The following is a 15,293-nucleotide window of genomic DNA, read 5'->3' as shown; positions in this document are numbered from 1 at the left end:
TAATATATCGTTATTTCAACATAAATATCTCGTTATTTCGACATAAATATCTCGTTATTTCGATAACTTGATTAACCCTCTGGGGACCAAGGTGTTTTTGGGGCCCCTGGGATGTTTTGAAATGCCCTGACATTTGTGCTTTTTTCAGTTATTTATAAACATGTTAACCCTCTGGAGTCTAAGGTGTTTTTGGGGTCCTTGAGATGTTTTGACATGACCTGATATTTGTATTTTTTTCAGTTGCTTATAAACATATTAATGGCAAAGGTGTAATTACACTCTATTTAGCACGAACATGACTATCATAATATGTGAGCAACATGTATGTACATGTTTGCATTTTTGAGAGAATATTATTTATGCGTGGTTATTCAAAAAACTCAAACTTAAATGTTCTGATATAAGACCACAAACGACCTACTTCACATATTCCCACAATACTTTTGACTAATGGATCTTGTCGGCTAGAGTATTTACTTCAAAATGATCTGAAAATCATCCGGGCTAATCGTTCACATTAAACAATAGATTGATTTAAATTTTGTAAGACACTTTTTGTTTGGAAAGGCAATATGCAGGGGGGCGTGAATGATCCAACAAGGTCATGAATAATGTCCTCATTCACACCTGGAGGAGACAAAGAAGACCTGCTAATGCTGCATACTAATGAGCCTAGGTGTCACTGAGCCACACAGAATGCAAAGAATGCAAAGACAACACACACACACATATATACATACATACACACACAAATATATATATATATATATATATATTATATATACATACATACACACACACACACACATATATATATATATATTACTACAGAATTAGTTCAGAGTTGGAAACATCTTGAAAAAAAAGTGTATTTTTCCACAAACTGTGTAGGCCTATGCTTGCAAATTGTATAATATCCAAGGTAAACATTTCTAGTAATTGTGCAGTTAATTCTCATTTGTATTTTCAGAAAGTTTTGGATTATGTAGGCTATCCTCTCCCCAAATTTGTCACTAATAAAACACAAAAATAATTTAAAGAGAAGGCTTATATTGACCTTTTAAGATTTTGTTTGCACCTTGGAAATTAGGTTTTGATGTGGCAGTACAAATTTATAATCTATCCAAAACTAAATGTTGTCTTTCATATTTCGTCTGTAACGTCGTCTTTTATAATATAGCCTATATTAGGGCATAAATGTTAATTTGCAGTTTAAAATGTTGCTTATACAAAGACATTTTATTTCAACGTATTCAGTCGATTTTTACTCATCTCAGTAGGCAATAGATATTTCATTCACACACACAGACGCGCGAGCTGTAGGCTAGTAAACAAACGCATGCGCACATGTGCCGTTCATTCATTCAAACACAGAAACGCGATTCACATTTAAACAGTCTTTTGCGGTTTACAGACACCATTTCATATCGCGATTAGAACAAAGCACTTACTGATGATCTGCAGCTGGGTCCGTTGTTCGGCTACTCCAGCACGTTTGAGGTAAAATTTCCAGGATAATCACGATATTATTAGCAGAGCTATTCCTCACAGCGAGTGTGTTGTCCAGCTGTTGTGGGCGTTGACTGGTTTGCATGTGTTGCTCCAGATCATCTGCGTTTGAATAGCGCGCGCTCTCGATGGGCGTGTCACATTAGCGGAGTAATGAGGTGCCAGAACGATAATGAGCACGACTGATCTCTCGCTCTTTTTATATAGATTACATTAACAGAGAATATTTGTTTTAGTTTTGAATTAGATATTTTAAAACTACACACTTAAATGATTATAGAGATATATAGCTCATGTCTGAGTGAATAGTATTCGCTGAGATTTGTATAAATTTAGAGACATGCTTCAGAAAAAAAGTTCAAGGAGACGGAGAGGCAGAAAGCACTCCCTGTTTACTTTCTTTATTTTACAAAAGCACAATGTTTTATTTCGATTGTAAGTGGACACATAAAAAAGTAGACATTTAACAGCTTATTTTTTCATATTTCTTAAGTCTGTATGACCAAAACCGACGGAGTATTTTAGGTCTATTTTGCTGCTATGTAAAAAAAAACGAGCAAAACGCGCCCGCGCGTTTGCCGACCTCAGGGGGTTAATGGCAAAGGTGTAAATTCACTCTATATAGCACAAACAGGGCTACCATAATATGTGAGCAATATGTATGTACATGTTTGTATTTTTAAGAGAATAATGTTTATGCGTGGTTATAAAAAAAAAAAAAAAGAAAGTTGCTGAAATAGACCACAAAACGCATACTAAATATGTGTTCCGGAGACTTTTGACTAATGGATGCTGTCGCTTCGAGTTCGCTTCATTTTGGCTTCAAAATGATGTGAAAAACATCCTGCCTAATCGTTCACATAAAACAATACATTGATTTAAACTTTGTAAGACCGTTTTTTTGTAAGACCGAGGATTATGCATAGGTGTGGTGATGGTCCATCAATATTAATGAGATTCAGACCCAGGGTGTGACAGACACTCCCCCAATGGCCCATCATGAGGCAAGCCTAAACAAAGAGCTTTGAATCTTTTTTGTTTTTCAATCTGTTTTATTGTAATTCCTCTATGTGGAGGAACTAAATAGATTCATCAAGAGAGCTAGTAAATTCAATTTAAGAGGAACTGAAGTCTTTCAGAAACCCGAGTTTAGAACAAAATTAAAGGAAAGATGTGTCTCAATACAAGGTGTCAGTCAGTGGAGCAATCTAAATAGTGAAATTAAAACTTCAACATCGTTTTTTGTTTTTAAGAAGAGTGTAAAAGCATTACTAATAGAAAAATATAATGCATCAATTTAGCAGGAAATGTGATATTTGATTTATGTCTTTGTATATGTGTTGCAAAGTAGATGTGTGTTGTAAGCACACCTCTTTGGAATTGTAATTTAACTTATGTTGATAAGGGGCAGATATTATAATTAGGGCCCAAGCCCTGAAAGGGCGCAGAGCCCTATTGTTCTTCTAAGGATTTTTTCTTATTAGGGCCCAAGCCTTGAAAAGGCGAAGGCCCTATTGTTTTTCTAAGGATTATTCTTCTTCTTCTTCTTATTAGGGCCCAAGCCTTGAAAAGGCGAAGGCCCTATTGTTTTCCTTCGGATTATTCTTCTTTATTATTATTTATTATTTATTATTATTATTATATTACTACCTTTTGGGCACTTTTGGGGGCCTTAACGTGCTCAAAAACTCTTGAAACTTTGCACAAATGTCAGAACCCGCGGCCATTAGAGCCGGACTGAAGCTGGTACCCGGGCGTGGCAGGAGGGCTCGACAGCGCCCCCTGGAACGCGGTCCGAAAACTTGGTCCATAAATCAAACACGCTTGCGTGTAATAATATGAAACTCGGTACACTTATAGATCTCATCGGTTCATATATCCTTCGTGCTCTGACTTTTTACCCCAGCCCAACAGGAAGTCGGCTATTTGGCGTAGTTTAAAAAACACATGCAATGGAATTTAAAATACTCCTCCTAGACGATTCAACCAATCACCACGAAACTCGGTGTGCATGAAGTCAAGACATGGAGGATGAAAAATTGCCAGGGGATTTTTGATATCTCGAACGGTTTGGCCGTGGCGAGGAAACGAATTTATGGCGAATATTGGAAACAGGAAGTGTGTTATAACATCCTCATACATTAACTGATCTTGATGAAACTTCAGCAGTGTGTTCGCTGTAAGAGGCCGATCACATGGATGTGACTATTGTGAGTCAAAGTTATAGCGCCACCAACTGGCAGCAGGAAGTGTGTCACTTTCAAAATGCTTTGAATTCACCCTCTTATTTTTACCCGATTTGCTTCAAACTTTATGTGTATAATGTAAACACACGGCAGATGTAGACCTGTGAAAGAATTATTGATATCTTAAATACTGTTGCCATGGCAACGCTTTAAACTTTTATATTCTTTTTGGGTGCATTTGAGGCTCTTAACATGCTTCAAATTGCATGAAACTCAACATGCATATCAGATTTATTAGGTACTAGGCATGTGTGAAGTTTCAGAAACGGGCGCGGTGGAGGGGCTCAGTAGCGCCACCTTTAGTCAAAAATGGGGTATTAGTTTTACCTACAGTAACAAAAATCGGTATTTATATTTATCTCCCCGAGCCGGACAACTTTCTAATTTACAGTCATTAGCTCCGACCAACAGGAAGTCAGATATTTTGGTTTGAATGTGATTTGATGGGAATTTTGCCAGTCTCTCTCAGTGTCTGTGTGTGTGAGAGAGGAGGGGGGCTTTATTTTAACCCTTTCTCTGCTGTGTGGGACTTCTCGGGCACTTTTGGGGCCCTTAACGTGCTCGAAAACTCTTGAAACTTTGCACACAGGTCAGAACCTGCGGCCATCAGGGCTGGGCTGAAGCTGGTACCCGGGCGTGGCAGGAGAGCTCAACAGCGCCCCCTTGAACGTGGTCCGAAAAACTTGGTCCATATATCAAACACGTTTGCATGTAATAATATGAAACTCGGTACACATATAGATTTAATCGGGCCGAACAACTTTCGTGCTCTAAGTTTTACGCCAGTCCAACAGGAAGTCGGCTATTATGGGCTGTATGAAAATGCATGCCCCTGGAATTTGATATACTCCTCCAAGAAAAATTATCCTATCGCCACCAAACTCGGTCAGCATGAAGTCAAGACATTGAGGACGCTAAATTGCGGACGGATTTTTGATATCTCGAACGGTTTGGCCGTGGCGAGGAAACGAAGTTATGGCGAGAAAAGAAAAACACAATGTGTTATAACGTCTTCATACATTTATTGATCTTGATGAAACTTCAGCAGTGTGTTTGTTGTAAGAGGGCGATCACATGGATGTGACTATTGTGAGTCAAAGTTATAGCGCCACCAACTGGCAGCAGGAAGTGTGTTACTTTCAAGATACTTTTGACTAAAGTGGGTGGGTTCTTTTTACCTACAGTCACAAAACTCGGTCTGTATATTGTGCTTATCGATCCGGACAACTTTCTCATTTACAGTCATTAGCTCCGACCAACAGGAAGTCAGATATTTTGGTTTGAATGTGGTTTTGTCTCTCTCTGACAGAGTTCCCCCTGCCATTCTCTGTGTGTGTGTGTGTGTGTGTGTGTGTGTGTGTGTGTGTGTGTGTGTGTGTGTGTGTGTGTGTGTGTGTGTGTGTGTGTGTGTGGGGAGGGAGGGAGGGCACACACACAGACAGCCCCCCCCCTTTTCTGTGTGTGTTTGGAGGGGAGCAGAAAGACTCACACTGATGCAAGCTCTAAAGCAGACTTCTTCTCGACAGTCAAAGCGGGGTTACGTTATTGCCCGTCGTGCACAGGAACCCGAAAGGCAACGGGGTGGCGGCTTTTTATATATATATATATATATAAATAAATATAGCTGCAAGCAGCGATGGAGGGCCCAAGCCGGTGGCACCGCCACCGCGGTGCCTTTAGTGCAACTAAAGGCACCGGGGTGGCGGTGCCACCGGCTTGGGCCCGTAATCGCTGCTTGCAGCTATATTTATTATTATTATTATAATTTTACTACCTTTTGGGCACTTTTGGGGGCCTTAACGTGCTCGAAAACTTTTGAAATTTTGCACACAGGTCAGAACCCGCGGCCATCAGGGCCAGGCTGAAGCTGGTACCCGGGCGTGGCAGGGGGGCTCGACAGCGCCCCCTGGAATGGGATTCGAACACTTGTCCGTATATCAAACACGCTTGCATGAATTAATATGAAACTCGGTACACATTTAGATCTCATCGGGCCGAACAACTTTCCCTGGTCAAGTTTTACGCCAGCCCAACAGGAAGTCGGCTATTACGGGTTGATTGGAGAACGCTTGCTCTCGCATTTGAAACACTTCTCCTAGAGAATTCATCCGATGACCACGAAACTCGGTCAGCATGAAGTCAAGACATGGAAGATGATAAATTGCCAGGGGATTTTTGATATCTCGAACGGTTTGGCCATGGCGAGGAAACAAATTTATGATTAAAAAAGGATGCATAAAGTGTGTTATAACTTAGTTATAGTTTTACCTACAGTTACAAAACTCAGCGTGTATATTGATCTTATCAAGCCGAACAACTTTCTAATTTACAGTCATTAGCTCCGACCAACAGAAAGTCAGATATTGTGGTTTGAATGTGGATTGTGTCTCTCTCTGTCTCTCTGCCATTCTGTGTGTGTGTGTGTGTGTGTGTGTGTGTGTGTGTGTGTGTGTGTGTGTGTGTGATATTTTGGTTGGGTGACAGTTGTAGGTTACAGTTTGACAAGAGTTTATAGCTTAACAAAAGCACAATGTTGTGCTTTATTGCGAGTGTACACAAATATAGAGAAACACTTTGAATGATGTCCTGTGTGAACAAAATGACGGAGTATGTTTTTATGTCTCCATTCGATCGAGCCACACACACACACACACACACCACACACACACACACACACACACACACACAGCATTCCAATCTTGACATCGCAGCATGTTCATTATAGCCTTTATAAAATTTAATAATAAAATAGTCAACCTAACATAAAAAAAATTACACTGCTCTGTTTAAATAGTCAGTTGTACAGTTCGTACCGTTCACAGTAAGCACCGCTCCACTGTGATGTTTCCAAGCATATATATATATATATATATATATATATATATATATATATATATATATATATATATATATATATAAAATTAAAGCTGCAAGCAGCGATGGAGGGCCCAAGCCGGTTTATTTAACTTATTACGTCGAAATAACGACTTATTACGTCGAAATAACAACTTATTATGTCGAAATAACGACTTATTAAGTCGAAATAATGAGACATTATGTCGAAATAACGAGATATTATGTCAAAATAACGAGATATGTCGAAATAACAAGATATTATGTCGAAATAACGAGAGAAGTTTTCTTTATTTTTTTTCTCACCTTGCGGTTCAGGGCTTGCGTACATATCAGAGGTAAATGAAGATGTCTTTAATATCTCGGAGTGATGTTTCCTCACCTCAGGTCACAGTTTGAGTCTCGTAGCTCGTCTCTGAGCCGCTGCTGTGAGTCTCCTATCTTATTGAGTCTCAGCTCAAGCTCTTTTAAAAACTGCAGTGCTTTTGAGTCAGTCAAAGACTGAGTTAAAGAAGAAACATCTGTAATGCCACAGCCATATAGACTAGAAAGACACAAACAGAGGAAGAAAGATTATCTTACAAACAAATCATGAATGTGATGAATTTTACACAGATATAATGTGAACTCAGACTCACTGTGAGATATTGAGAATAAAGTGTTTTAGTTTAAAAATAACAATAGTTCACATCTATGATGATCATCTTATTGAAGAGCTACAGCAGCATTTAGTGACCAATAGTCTGTTCTGAAACCCAGTCACACTAGTTCTGTGCGCTGGAAGATGTCGTAATTTGTACTATAAATGAACACAGACAATGTCATGTCTTTAGCCTGCTGGCATATTTACTGAACTGTTCCCATGACAACCCGCAGATACATTTCTACAGCCCCAGGTACGGGGCATCCCGAGGGTCATACTACATCTCCCCTTCTCTAAAAGTAGTTATAAAACCTTAAATAAATGTTCACACTGGCAGAACTGCCTTAACTGTTGGAAATATTAAACCTGAACCAAAGATATCAGACAGATTAAACATAAACATAGCACTGTCTATTATGCTTAATTCTAGATGCTGAATACTATGTTACAAAGTCTTTAAGCCACTCTGGGGCTTTCACCTCTCTCCTTGGGTGGGCCCTCTGTATCATCCCCCCCTCCCCTTCCCTTTCTTCTGGCCCTGCTGCCTGTTTCGTGGCCTCCACGGCAGGTGGTGGGGCTTGTATCTCTGGGAGGGGTCTGAGGTATGCTTTGTTTCTCCTCACCTCTTCTGAGTCAGTTTCCACTACATAGGAGCGGGGAGTGTCTGCTTTTTTTTATCACTGTGTCCGATTCTTTTGTATTTGTGATCCAGACTCGCTGACCTGCTTTTAGCTCCGGTTTCACAGTAGCTTTGTGTCTGTGATTAAAGTCAACTGTCTGTGTGTGTTTCAGTTGTTTGGCCTTGTCTGCAAAGGCCTTCCTGTTTGGCCATTTAGGTTTGAGTTGAACAGGTGAGACTGGCAATGGTGAGCGCAGTCTCCTGCCCACCAGGAGTTCTGCTGGCGATGGTCCGTGATGCAGCGGTGTGACTCTGTAGGCCAACAGAGCCCTGTATGGGTCAGCATTTTTCTTCAATAGGCCCTTGACAGTCTTCACAGCCCTCTCTGCCTCTCCACTGCTCTGTGCAAAGTATGGGCTGCTGGTCACATGTCTGAAGTGCCTGAAGACAACTATGGGCCATTATCAGTTATTAGTACTTCAGGAACCCCATGTCTAACAAAAATGGATTTAAAGCCCTTGATAACTCCTGCTGATGTGGTTATTGGGGTTTTAATTACTTCAATGTTTCGAGAATAGTAGTCTACTAACAATAAGTAAGAGTCATTTTCCCAATAAAACATATCAGCTCCTACTTTCTGCCAGGGCCGCTGTGGCAGCTCTGAGGGTATCATTGGTTCTGGGTGAAGTGGTTGGTTTTTAGCACACACCTCACACTGGGCCACCATTCTTGTGATTTGAGCACCCAGTCCCAGCCAACTGCTGGGCCCTCCGCCTGCATTTGGTTGTCCCCATATGTCCCTCGTGTAGCCTGGACAGCATTTCCTTCTGTAATGTCTCTGGTATAACAATTCGATGCCCTTTCATCAGAAGGTCACCATTCATGTGTAGCTCACTGTGGTGGACCCAATAGGGTTTCAGTTGCTGGGACAGCTCTTCTTGCCGTGGCCACCCTCTCAGTGCAATGTGACATCAGCTGGCTACAGATAGAATCCCGCTGTTGGTGCTCAGCTATCTGTTGAAGTTTAGACTGGGATGCAGGTAAGTTTTCACGTATCATATTGATGAAGACCTGCACTTCCCCTTCCAGTTGTGCCTCTTCTTCAGTCAGTGGCCGTCTCACCGGGGCCCTGGAGAGTGCGTCTGCTGTGATGAGAGCCTTCCCTGGCACGTAAATTATCTTGTACGTGAACCTCAGCAGTCTGAGACAGAATCGCTGAACTCTGGGAAGTAAGTCATCCAACGCTTTTGTCCCCAACAAGGCCAGTAGTGGTTTATGGTCTGTTTCTATCGTGAATGGTAGGCTTATGAGGTATGAACTCAACCTTTCACATGCCCAGGTTATGCCCAATGCCTCCTTTTCAACCTGGGCATAACGTTGCTCTGTTTCAGACAGGCTTCGAGAGATGTAAGCGATGTGGCGCCACTCCATGTTATCCTGGCCAAAGGATGATGCGTCTGCATGCGTCTGTACTGAGCCAACACTCTCTGTGATGGCAGCTCCTTTTTGAGGTTTTCAAATGATGTCTGTTGCATGTGGCCCCAAGACCACTCATTGTTCTTTGACAGCAAATCTCTAAGTGGTTTGGTGGTGTCTGCAAACTGAGGGATAAACTTTGCTATGTATGTGACCATCCCCAAAAAACGCCTAACATCTGCTGTATTCTGTGGGATGGGCATGTCTGTGATAGCTCTGATTTTCCCGGGGTCAGGTTCAATGGCTCCCGCCCTGATTTTGTGCCCCACAAACAGTGTTGTGGGTAACGCGTTATAAAGTAACGCGTTAGAGTACGTTAATTATCTTTTTCGTGAAATGTGTAACTTAACGCGTTAGTTTTGTGCGTTAAGTAATCAGTAACTTCGTTATTTTTTTTAAAAAGTAATCGGTTATTTTTTTAAAAAAGTAATCCGTTATTTTAAGGAAAGGAAAATCCAGAATAAGAAAATTTCCCCAGGATCAAGACAGTGTTTCTGCGCTTCAATACCCCACCACCCTCCAGCGAACCCGTGGAGAGGCTTTTCAGCCTCGGGAGTCTCGTTCTTACTCCCAGGAGAAATCGACTGTCGGACAAACGTTTCGAAAATCTGCTTCTTCTACGTTTTAATCACTACTTTGAAGAGTAAATGTAAGAGGACTATGTTAAAGCGAATTTAGGCTTGTGAGTCACAAACGTTGTTACACTTTATTAATATTTAGTTCGGCTATTATCATTTGCCTGTGTGCCAGTGAATGATTTTATTCGGTTTGTAATAATTTTAGTTTGACAGGCAGCTGTTAATTTCTGTTAGATTGTTGACTGGTTGTTCATTTCTAACTGCATTAGAGTTAAAGAAAAACTCTAACTGAATTAGAGTTAAAGAAAAACTCGAACTGCATTAGAGTTAAAGAAAAACTCGAACTGCATTAGAGTTAAAGAAAAACTCGAACTGCATTAGAGTTAAAGAAAAAATCAGGAGTTATCTTGTATGGTGCTCTGTGCTCATATAGCGCTACCTGGTAGAGATGGGCGGATGACGTGACCAAAAATTATATTTTAATTAAATTCGGGCGGGTGGTGGCCGGTTGAACCAATCAAATGAAAAATATATGTATACATTGTTAAATATTGTTATCTGACTATCCCAAAAAAAAGAAAATAGGGGAATGAATCATATTACATGCGCGCAGTCTCTTGCTCTCTCTCCCTCTCTGCTGTGCACGCGCTACGCGGTTTGGAGCACAGACTCTGTCTCGCAGGCGCACTCGCTCTAGATTCCGGGAGATTTTAATTCGCGGGCATCAGTGAGCCGCTATCAATATGCGGGAGACTTGGGATGTCTGCATTTCTATACTGAAATAATATCGGCATTATAATTATTGATTTTTTTATTTGAATAATAATTGCCCATCCGCGCATCTCTACTACCCGGGCTGGGAAGGTGTGCATTTTGATTAATATGTTCTGTGATAATAAATAAATAAAACGCTATGTGGAATAGCCTATTGATGACTGTCTTTCCTGTTATTGTTATGCTGCAGTGTTAATTTAGTCGGATGACTGACGTTATTCATTGGCAGGAGTCACGACTTCTAGGTGCATTTAAAGGGGGCCGTGTCTGCATGTGTGAGGTGCTGCAAACGGCTTTTAATTTTTGGTAACGCATGAGTACTCTAACGCGTTACTTTTATGAATAGATAACGCTGTAACATAACTGATTACTTTTATTTGGTGGTAACGTTGTAACCTAATAACTACTTTCCAAAGTAACTATACCCAACACTGCTCACAAACAATTTGTCTTTCTCTGCACACTCCCTCATTGAGTTTGGTCAGGTCAACGCAGAGTCTTATCCTACCATTGGGTTTTGGGACCAGTACTATTCCTGCACACCAATCAGTGGGTTTCTCTATCTTTGAGATGACTCCCATCTCCTCCATTCTTTCCAGCTCTTCCTTGACTTTGTCAGTTAAGGGGATTGGTACTTGGTGAGGGGTGGTCAGAGCATAAGGGATGGCGTCCTCATTCAGGCGGATTTGGTAATCACCTTCAAGTCTCCCTAATCCACTGAAAACCTTTGGAAACCTCTTTTTGAAGACCTCCCCTGAATCTGCTTTCTCTCCCTGTTCTTCAACTGCATCCAATCGCTCAATGAGGTGGAGTTCTGTAAGTGCTGGTAAGCCCAGCAGTGGCCTGGCTAGGTTATCAATGACAAATACAGACTGAGTGGCCTTTTTATCTTTACTTTCTAGTCTACTCTGTATCTGTCCTACCACAGGCAGTATCTTGTTATTTGGGCCATACAGTCTTTTTGAGTTGTGATGAAGAGGACCCTCTCTACTACACTTATATAATTTTGTGGGTATCTCGGTCACTGCTGCTCCTGTGTCTAATTTAAAAGAAACAACTTCCCCATTAATTTTGATGTCTGAGTACCAACCAGCACAGTCTGCCTTCACCTCACCCAGGAAAAGGCTGTCCTGGTAGAGTTGCTCCTCCTCATCTGCCATCTCATGCATAGGCTGCTTGGATCAATCTTTCCAACTATGAAATGGCACATTTATTTTCTCCCACATTTATGACACATCCCTGATGTTCCAGTAGTAGAATGTTTTACTCTTTGTTCGGAATTCCACCCTTTCATTCGGGCAGGCGAAAAGCGCGTGCACTTCATCACTGGGCCCACTGTGTGCATGATTTCCCACGCCGCGCAACACCATTTGCTGCTGTTATACAGTTTCACTTAGTCTTACTAAGTTCGTAGCTTTAGACAGAGTCCGATTTGAATCTAACTGTAGCTTTTAGGAAAGTCTGATGTCTCTTATGGCCACTATTATGCGATCACGTACCAGTTCATCTTTGAGAGTCCCGAACCTGCAATGTTCCGCCAATTTGTGAACTGCAGTAACAAAGCACTCAGCCGTTTCCCCCGGCTCTTGTTTTCGCATGTTAAACCTGGCCCTCTCGAAAATGACGTTGTGTTCTCCAATGAAATGTTTATCGAAACAGTCTTTTACTTTCTCCTAGATTACCTTGTCCTCTTCTTGTATCGCCGACGCATGTAAAATATCCTCTGCTTCATCTCCCATGGAATATATCAATGTGTTCACCTGGAATGCCTCATCCTATTTATCCAAACCCGACGCTACTCTGTACCTTTTGAATCGTCTAATCCATTTGTGCCAATTTTGGATGTCTCTGCAGTCAAACTTCTTTGGAGGGCTAATGCGAAATGCATCTCCAACGGCGTAAGCTGCAGAGGGTGGTCCCGCACGTTCTCTCTCTTCTCTGGACATCTTACTTGAGCTGGCGCGTTGATTTACTTCCAAATAGCGGTGATTTCCCTGTAAGTTCCTTATACTGTCGACTATACTTTCATGTCGAAGGCTGAGTTGGTTTTAACATTAAACACTTCTGACACCATGTCGTAATTTGTACTATAAATTAATACAGACAACGGCATGTCTTTAGCCTGCTGGCATATTTACTGAACTGTTCCCATGACAACCCGCAGATACATTTCTACGGCCCCAGGTACGGGGCATCCCGAGGGTCATACTACAGAAGACACTGTTTCTTCGCTTTCATTTTAACTATTTATTTGACGTCTCTCTTCTTTATTCTCTGTTGAAAAGGCAGATTTCTGCATGTTCACAATCAGTACATTGTATCAAATGCTGGAAGTTAAACAATTACTATCTAGATAAAAAACACATAAAAATGTGAGCAATAGGGAAACCCCATAAAGTGCACTGCTATAAACAATGAAACATAAGCCCTGCTGTCTTCAAATAAATAAACTTCAGTCGCACTGTAATTGCTGTACAGTATAATGACACTAACTGTAGTTTCTCCAGCTTGAGTTGTGGGTTCATCAGTAGATCACTGAGGTTTTTCACTCCAGAGTCTCCTAGTGTATTTACACTCAGGTCCAGTTCTCTCAGGTGTGATGGGTTTGATTTCAGAGCTGAAGTCACATCAGAACAACCTGCATCTGTCATATCACAGTATCTTAACCTACATTAGCAGAGAGAGAGAGAGCAGAAAATAAGACAGAAAGAAAGAAAACAGTTTATTCTGTAAAGTCACATCATCTTCATTAGCAAATAAAGCAGACAGAGGAAGAGAGATTAGGGATGCACCGATGCTGAGCTCATGTACTCGTACTCATAAAAATGCTCTGATACCAGCAACCGATACCAGGCAGCGTGTATAGTGTGTGTGTCCAGACAAAGAAACACTGACAACAGAGAGTATAATAGGATAAAAAAGAAGGCTGTCTATGATGTATCTAATTAGTGGAATATTAAAGGAAATATAGTAAGGCCCATATAGCTGTGGTTTTATTATTAACGTTAACTGACGAGAGAGAGAGAGAGATTTTTTTTATTTTTAACATCTTTTATTAACTACACAAAAACCACTACATTAACAAAACAATCACATATAGCTACTCAAATTCTTCAACAAAGTACAATGTATCATTTTCAATCCAGCACAACATTCTTTGTACACTCCCCACCTCTTCAAAGTTTTCCAATTTGTTCATATGGGAATACAAAATAAAATCACGTTTTATTCTTGCTTTTATGAGCCCCTTAAAGAGGTGTGTGAACTCGCAAGTACGATGTCAAGCACTGTAATTTGCTCTGGCCCCCTTCCTGTTTGCAGGAGTGATGAGATAGTTAGTAGATTGTGTTCACTCAATAGCTGGCTGTCTGGGTGGTGTCCGCAAAATAATATAGAATTCATAGACAATTGGAAAAGTTTTTGGGGCAAACCTGACCTGTTGAAAAGAGATGGTATTCATCCCTCCTGGGATGGTGCTGCTCTTCTCTATAGTAATTTGGCTCATAGTCTTAGAGATAAAACATGACAATCTGGGGCTCAGGTCAGGAAGCAGACAGACTGGCTTAACCGACCGTCTGCTAGCGGCCTCACGTCACCAAGGTCAGATAAATCCCATCACATAGAGCCTCTTTCACCTAGATATCATCATTGGGCGGCAGTGGCTCAGTGGTTCATGTAGGTTGTCTACAAACCGAAAGGTTGGTGGTTCAATCCCCGGTTCCACCTGACCAAGTGTCGAGGTGTCCATGAGCAAGACACCTAACCCCAGCTGCTCCCGACGAGCTGGATGGCGCCTTGCATGGCTGACACCGCCGTCGGTGTATGAATGAGTGAGTGAATGGGTGAATGTGAGGCAATGTAAAGCGCTTTGGTGGCCATTGGGTCTGTGAAAGCGCTATATAAATGCAGTCCATTTACCATTTACCATATAGAGACTGTGTCTGTTCCCCAAACTTGGAAATCCCAAAAACGTTCAAACCCATCTCCATCCATCTTCTTCCGCTTATCCGGGGCCGGGTCGCGGGGGCAGCAGTCTAAGCAGAGCCCATTTTAACCTCCTCAAACCCATCTAAGGTTGAAAATGTAATTGATGTTCAACAAATAAAAAACAGATATAATACGGATGAGCAAATGATAAAGCTTGGGTTGCTGAATATTCGATCTCTTACTTAAAAAGCGCTAATAGTTAATAATATGATTACAGATTATAACCTAGATGTGCTGTGTTTGACAGAAACCTGGCTAAAACCAAACGATTACATTGCTTTAAATGAGTCAACCCCACAAGATTACGGTTATAAACATGAACCTCGTCTGAAACACAAAAGAGGAGGTGTTGCTGTAATTTATAGTAATATTTTCAAAACCACTAAGAAATCTAGTTGTAAATATAATTATTTTGAAGTGTTGGTGCTTAATGTAAAAATATATAGTGTAAACAATAAATCACATTTGACACTTGTGTTGGCTACTGTATACAGGCCACCAGGGCACCATATAGACTTTATCAAAGAATTTGCGGACTTTCTATCAGAATTAGTATGGGCTGCAGATAAAGTACTAATTGTTTAGTTAATATGATTTTAATATACACA

General features: G+C 41.0%; 1 protein-coding gene across 1 annotated transcript in view; it reads right to left on the bottom strand.

Moving 5' to 3' along the window:
* Window positions 1–15,293, bottom strand: part of LOC306998036 (NACHT, LRR and PYD domains-containing protein 3-like) — a 70,775-nt gene that overhangs the window by 1,806 nt on the left and 53,676 nt on the right. Inside the window, exons 13-14 of the mRNA XM_079611768.1 lie at window positions 13,192–13,365; window positions 6,991–7,152 (exon numbers count right to left, since the gene is read on the bottom strand). Of these exons, the coding sequence (XP_079467894.1) occupies window positions 6,991–7,152; window positions 13,192–13,365 (336 nt within the window). The remainder of the gene's footprint in view (window positions 1–6,990; window positions 7,153–13,191; window positions 13,366–15,293) is intronic.

Source organism: Phoxinus phoxinus (genome assembly GCF_949152265.1).
Source record: "Phoxinus phoxinus genome assembly, chromosome: 5".
Taxonomy (NCBI): Eukaryota; Metazoa; Chordata; class Actinopteri; order Cypriniformes; family Leuciscidae; genus Phoxinus; species Phoxinus phoxinus.
The sequence above is the reverse complement of the archived record's forward strand: the minus strand, read 5'-3'. Positions and strand labels throughout refer to the sequence as shown.